Source organism: Vigna unguiculata, chromosome 5 (assembly GCF_037176805.1).
Source record: "Vigna unguiculata cultivar grain cowpea cultivar isolate G323 ecotype 2 chromosome 5, ASM3717680v1, whole genome shotgun sequence".
In the NCBI taxonomy this organism is placed as follows: domain Eukaryota; kingdom Viridiplantae; phylum Streptophyta; class Magnoliopsida; order Fabales; family Fabaceae; genus Vigna; species Vigna unguiculata.
Genome location: NC_140796.1, coordinates 18403497 through 18411084, shown reverse-complemented (window position 1 = coordinate 18411084; position 7588 = coordinate 18403497). Strand labels below are relative to the sequence as shown.

The following is a 7588-nucleotide window of genomic DNA, read 5'->3' as shown; positions in this document are numbered from 1 at the left end:
TCATGATTGTGAACCGTTATAAATCTTAATGTCTTTTGCTTCTCTCTATATCATTTTTTTTACTTTTCTTATTCTTGTATCATTTGAATTTATGAGAAAGTACATTTTGAGTTTTTAGATTTGGTAGAAGTTTTTGAAACTATCTTTTATAGAAAATGTTTTTTTGTAAAAAAATCAATCCCGCTCAGTTTAAATAAACCAATAAACCCTACCTCTTTTTCTAAGAATTTCTACACATATTTTTCCGAGGTCCTTACAAAAGGAATCTTTCAACTAGGAAATATAGAAATTAGAATATTGGCTTATTCACACTACTGAACTGAATAAGGAAGAGACAAGCCTTAAACTTTTAAGAAACTTATTGTACAGAAAATCAAAACATATATTTTATTTCATCTTTTTCACATGTTTAAAAGTTTTACGATATTTTATTCATTCCCATCACAAAAGAGTTGAACTTATCACCAGGACGTAGCTCTATAAAATGGATCCTCCTAACTTCGCTTATTCACACAACTGAAGAAAAAACCTTAATCTGTTTCATAGCCAATCAAAGAAATGGCGAGTGCAACGCTTTTTGCTCTCTTCCTTTTTTCTACCCTAACCTTTTACCCTCCTTCAACCACTGCACAACCTGTCACGGACGGGGATGGCAACATCGTTAAAAATGGTGGCAGATTCTATATATTGCCGGCAGGTTTAGGAGACCCTGGCGGTGGAATTCGAGCACTCCAAACAGATAACGAATCTATCCCTCTCTCTGTTGTGCAATCTCCCTTCAAGGGCGATATAGGGCTTCCAATTATTATTTCATCCCCAATCCGTACTGAATTTCTCCCTGAAGGTCAGGTGACCCTTAGCTTCGAACATACTAATCGTGAGTGGACCGTTGTTGAGGGTCTGCCTGAAGGAACCCTCGTTAAAGTTCAAGGCTACCCACATACAGTGCCAGGTACCTTCGTTATTAAAAAGGCTGAAGCTGAAACCAACAGGTATAAGCTTTCGTTCTGCCAAGGCGTCCTCTGCGGTAATGTTGCGGTTGTTAGGAATGAGAACTGGGTTTTGGCTGTCACTCAGGACGAGCCATACGTGTTTCATCTTGAGCAAGTTCTACCAACATCTGCTGATGCATGAGCAATCGCGCACTTTTTCCTTGTATTAAACTATATGCTTTGGGTGTAATAAACCAATGCATGGCTAAATAAAATAACCACTATTTGGTTTTTCTATTGTTCATATTTGTCGGACCACCATAGACAATTTTATCCTTTCGCTCTAAAGACATTGGTTTGGATTACCTCTTTCTTTCTTTCCATTAAGACAAAAACAGTGTCTAAAATCAGAAAGGATACGTTTTACAAACTTTCCTTCATATAGATTAAAACTTGAAACAATATATCTCCACACATTTATTAAATGTATTATGCAACTATTTTTTTAGTAATATATATATGTGTTATATAACTATATTTTTTATTAAAATGGTAATAAAGTTGTAGACTAAAGTAAATAGTAGTGTAAATCTGGAAAATGAATGGAAGAATGAAATTTACAATGCAAACATGATTCAAACATAGGAAGAACGAACGATATAGGAATGCTTTTGAACCCAAATTCAAACTCAAATCAAAATCACATATTGAACCTAGGCTAAAACATTGGCGGGAAATTTTATCCTTATATACCTAACTTTCTAAACACTAGAAATCTGACTTCTAAAACTATATCTAATGATTGAAACATATCTAACACTATGGGTTAAACGGGTTCGAACCGGGGTTGAAAGTGGATATGACCTACTTAACCCACCAATATTTTTTTATAATTTTTTTATATTTTTTAATAATGGGTTAAATATGTTTTTGGTCCTTCAAGTTTCAGTGAATTTTGAAATTAGTCCCTCATCAAGTTTCAATATTTAAGTTAACATTAAAGCAAAAATGTGTCAAACAGTGTAAATAATTTAAATATTATAATGAAATGTGCTTGAAACGTCAGATAAACTTAACAAAATTTGGTTAAAAGAACTAAATTCACGCATTTTGAAAGATGAAGGACTAAATTGGTCAAAAATTTTGATGAGTGACTAATTCTAAATTTCGTTGAAACTTGAAAGACCACAAACATATTTAACCCTTTAATAATTATTTACTACTCTTAATTATATAGATTCAAAATTTCATATTTTTAAATGTTAGAATGTTGCTCAATAATATTTGAATAGTTTGAATGTTTAATTAATTTGATTGCCAAGTTATATATACGTTGATACTTTAATCTTTAACAATAATCTTTATAGTAAATTACTCAAACAACTGTCTCTTAAACAATTTTTTTAAAATTAGCATGACAAAAATGTGTAGTTTTTTATTTATATTTTGATGAATAGCATGACAAAAAAATGTGTAATATTAGTCATATTTTCTTGGACTATATGGATACTTTATTGGAAAGAATTCATCATATATTGGTAATGAGCATGATGAAGACATTGGTTCTTGATTTTATTGTGATTGTCATCTCATAGGTTGCTTAAAAAAATATTTAAATATTTAAATACTTAAAAATAAATAAATAAATATTTTTTATGTGGGTTGGTGAGTCAATCCACCAACCCGTGGTAGATTGAGCCGCGTTACAAAATTTCTGGCTCATCATAAAGTGAATCAGGTTGGGTTCACTTATTTTCAACCCAGCTCGTGATGAGCCAACCCATGTGACTTCGGTTGACTCACTTTGATATGTCTAGTTATGATCAAGTGGGTTTTGATCTTTGTGGCTAACAATTCAATCTATCTATTGGATTATAAGGTGGTCACAATGTATTCCTTAGAATCTTGAATCCAAAAACTGAGTCTAGATAACATTCAAACATAAAAATTACTCAAGCATTGCCTAAGAATATGGTTCTAGACTGAAACTGAAAAATGGGTATGAAGGAATTGGTTGAAACTATGAATTGCAGAAACTTTAAACTAAAGTTGTAAAAGTGTAGAATACGTAAATGCAAGATGTAAATTGGACCGAAAAAAAAAAACAGATAAATAGTAAAGCAATGACAGAAATAGGAAATTGAATTCCATTAAAATCCAATGAAAAACTAGTTCGAGATTACATATACAAATAATTGATTAATTTTTAGAGACGTTGTAACTAATTTTTAATCAATTAGAATAATCCATTATCATCTAATATAATCAATTAAATGCTTTAGCTTTTGTTTTTCAAATTGGGATTTGACATCTTTATAAAAGGAAAAAAAGTATCTTTGCTTACACTAGTGCAGGGAAGGGAAATGACAGCGGTTATTTCCAGCTTTTGGCTTCGGGTCCGCAACCGCTGCATATACGACCGAGGTAAAAAGCTAGTATGTTATGCCTCGGTTACAACCCGAGGCATATTTAATCTTTACAGTCTCGGTTCTCGCACAACCAAGGCCTAATGAGCATCAAAAATTAAAAAAAAAAACACGCAGCGGCACCGGAAAAACCTCCTCGAGTTGCGTGCAGTGGCGGTGGAGGCAGACTGAACAGAATTGCAGTAGCCGTTGGTAATGGTTGCTCGAAGAACAAACACGCTGCGGCTCTGGTGGCAGTGCACGAATCCTCAAAGGTGCAACGACGGTGGTGGTTGGTCAAAGAAGAAGAAGAAGCCGTGGCAGTGCGGTGCTGCGACGAAACGATGCCCTGGAACGTCGGAGGTGTGCGGGATGGTGGGAGCTCTGCGTCCGAGGTATGCGAGACGGTGGCGCAGAGCTGCGCTGGTCGTCGGAGAAGGGCGGAGCAGTGCGGTGGTGGTTGGTCGAAGAAGAAGAAGCCGCGACGGTGCGGTGCAGGCGACGAAACGCTGGCCTGGAGCGTCGAAGGTGCGCGGGACGATGGGAGCTGTGCGTGACGGTGGTGCTGGTCGTCGGAGAACTGAAGGTTGGCCGGAGAAGATGAAATCGCAGAAGAACGGAGATCACTGCACAATGAAGGAATTGGGGTTTTTTAACCCTACGAAGGGATACTGCCTCAGTTATTCGAAACCGAGGCATATTCTACACTTACTGTCTCGGGTAGGCGCTGAACCGGGGCATATATTACCACTACTGCCTCGGTTATTACAGAACCGAGGCATATTCCTTCAGTAAAAAAAAATAAAAAATTCAAATTAGTGGTCAACGCAGTGGTCAAAATAATTACGTGTCTCTACTGCCTCGGTTAAGAGAGAACCGAGGCATATTGCATCAGTGAAAAAAAATAAATAAATTAAATTAGTGGTCAACGTGTTGAGTCAAATTTTTTTTTAGCCATATGCCTCGGTTATTATGACAACCGAGGCATAAAAGTTGAATTTAATTACAAAACTGCCACCGCGTGCTTTTATGCAGCGGGTCCGCATGAACCGAGGCATATACAGCGCTGTAAAAGCTCTAAAATGCACTAGTGTTAACAACTTTTATATAAGCAACCAAAAGAAGTGTCATTAAGTTGTTTTCTTAGATCAACACACCTTTTTTAGGAGTCTAAAGATTTCAAAATTAACAAGTGTTGTGAGTCAAGTATTCAAAGTGTTCTGTTCTGTTGTTCTTATTTCTTTCCATCTATAATTTATGGATTGTTTTTGGCTTTGTTTTTGTGTTTTGTGTTGTAAAAAGTTGATAAAGATTAACTTCAAGGGAAGCAAGATGTTGAGCGTAGAAATCTTTGATATATTTAGTATAAGATTAAGGTTTGTTCCTGCAGAGAACAAATAAGATAAATCAGGCACAAGTGTCACCTTACCTATGTAGTCCGCTATCTCCCCAGTTGGCATCTTCCCAGTTGGCATATGTTCACTTGGACCCGGGAGGGGTTACCTGTAGAAGGGACTCCGAACCTCAAGTCAGCAAAAGCTCTCAAATCAGGTGATTAATGGAGTAATGAATGCGTACCTTTAATTATTGGGGTCTACGCGTATTTATAGAGTATTAATTATGTTTGGCCACGTCATGGGTTGGGCCCTAGTGTGGGCTGTAGGTGGGCCTGGACCCTGGACCCTGGCCCAGGCCTTTAGTTCGATTATTGTGGGTTCATTGGATATCAGGGGGCTTTGATTTCGCTAAGTCTTTTGGAATGGTCTGATCTGGTTACTTCTCTAGTTGGCTTATGTCGTCTTTGTCCGTGTACTGTTCTAGGTTGGCTTATGTCATCTTTGTCTGTGTACTGTCCTAGGTTGGCCGTTCCATTAGCAACCTTTGTAATGAGTTTAGGTCTATGCCGGCCCGAGCCGTGTACTTTAATTGTTTCCGACATATACGTGGGGGTTGTTTGTTGTTATGTATATGGTTAAGTTGACCAGGTACAGATACGGTACAAAGGTTGATATCCTCCAAAAGAGTGTTATAAGTTTTGAGTACATTGTTGAAACTCTCATTTGATAATGGAACTAGTTTTTGTAAGGTTGAAAAAAGTCATACTCAATGTAAGATCAAGTTTGATTTTAAACATTATAAACTTTTATTTGTTTTGCTTCTCTCTATATCATCTTTTATTATTTTTATTATTCTTGTATCATTTGAATTAAGGAGAAAGTGCATTTTTGGGTTTTGATAGAAGCTTTTGAAACTATCTTTTAGAAAAAATGTTTTAAAAAAAAGTTACTCCCGCTTAGTTTAAACAAACCCTACTTCTTTTTCTAAGAATTTTTACACATAGTATTTTTCCTAGGTCCTTACAAAAGGAATCCTTCAACTAGGAAATATAGAAATTAGAATATCAATTTCGAAAGTTGATTTTTCACCCTTCCTGATAGTCTATTGAATATTTTCAAGAATAATATTAACATTTAGCACGTTTGGCCAAACTAAAAATATTTATAAAGGACAATATTATTTATTATACTTAGTATTCTAGATGTCACCAACTAAGTCCAAAGCATATAACTACAAAAAAAAAAAATACTAATAACATAACATTTAAGCCACCATCGTTCAAAGCATTATTAAGCCTTAGGATTTTTTCAATTATTTCTGTCCATCTACCTTATCACCATCGGGTAGCTCTGTAAATAGATTATCCCAGGTTGGCTTATTCATACTACTGAACTGAACAAACAAGAGATAAGCCTTAAAGTTTTAAGAAACTTAAGTCATTGTACAGCAAATCGAAACATATATTTTATTTCATCTTTTTCACATGTTTAAAAGTTTTACGATATTTTATTCGTTCCAATCGAAAAAAGAATTTCACATGTTTAAGCACGTTCTACCAATGCATGAACAATCGCGCAATTTCTCCTTGTGAAAACTATATGCTTTGCTTTGGGTGTAATAAACTAATGCATGACTAAATAAAATATCCAGTATTTAGTTTTTCTAACGTTCATATTTGTAGGATCGCCGTAGACAAGTTTATCCTTTCGCTCTAAAGCTATTGGTTTGGATTTCCTCTTTGTTTCTTTCATCAAGACAAAAACAGTGTCTAAAATGAGAAAGGATACGTTTTACAAACTATTTCCATCAACTATTTTTTTAATAAAATATATATCTATTATATAACTATAATTTTTATTAAAATGTTAATTATTTGTAAAGTTGTAGAAGAAAAGTAAATAGCAGTATCAATTAATCACTACGAAATAGTTAACTCTGGATAGACTAAATAGTTAACTTTGTACTATAAAAAATTCTCTATTATCTATAAAATATTATTTGTAAATAATTGTGTTTATCTACAAAAATATTTTGTAATAACATTAACATTCATGGCTAAGAAAAGAAAATTACATACAAAACTTTCTTAGATAATTATACCAAGCTTTGGCGAATTTTTATTTTCAAAAAATTATCATCAAAATTGAGTGTAGAAAATAAATATCATAAAAGAAATATATAAAAATTATTTTGAAAAAATCTACGTACCTAAAAGAGATTCAAATGTAAAAACTATATTTTTCTTAAGTTAGAGTTTAGTCTGTTAGCCATTTTTTTTAAACTTTGAATCTAAGCTTTAATTATTTCCTCTTATTCCAAACTATCACTATAAAAAATATGTAAGTTACGACAGTTTTTTTTGTTAAATACGGCATTTTGAACTGCCATAATTTACGCTAGTGGCGGTTCCAAAAATCATCGTACATGTTGTCGCTACAAAGTAAATTATGGCGGTTTGTAATGAACCGCCGTAGCAACCGCCATGTGATGTATTGTATAAAATGGCGTTTCGTAGACATAAATAACGACATTTAAAACTGCCGCAATTTGCTCATTGAAAGCACGGTATCAATGTAAATTGTGGTGCCTTGAAATGCCATTATTTCATTATATTCTAATATTTTCAACTATCATAATTTGAAAACAATATATTATTTATAATTATTGACATACATTTATGATTTCATAATATAATATACCTATTCAATAATAAATACAAAAATATAAATTTATAAAAGTACACAAAAAATTAGTCAAAATTAATTTTATAGATGATTTTAGATAACAAAGTATTTTCATCATTTGATCACAATTACTTATCCATGTCAATATCAAAAAAAAAAAAGACAATACATATGTCAATATCCAAAATAAAGACAATACACATATCAAGACATTATCAACATCAAAATA

The 7588-nt window shown here is 33.6% G+C and overlaps 1 protein-coding gene across 1 annotated transcript; it reads left to right on the top strand.

Annotated features, from left to right (window-relative positions):
- The first annotated feature begins 517 nt into the window (after window positions 1-517).
- On the top strand, window positions 518-1236 carry LOC114185874 (trypsin inhibitor A-like). Its single transcript, XM_028073815.2, has one exon. It carries the CDS (start codon window positions 559-561, stop codon window positions 1132-1134), a length of 576 nt encoding a protein of 191 aa, XP_027929616.1. The 5' UTR covers window positions 518-558; the 3' UTR covers window positions 1135-1236.
- Window positions 1237-7588: the final 6352 nt, after the last annotated feature.

Coding starts and splice junctions, on each gene's coding strand:
- LOC114185874 (XM_028073815.2), top strand. CDS start 559: ATGGCGAGTGCAACGCTTTTTGCTCTCTTCCTTTTTTCTACCCTAACC.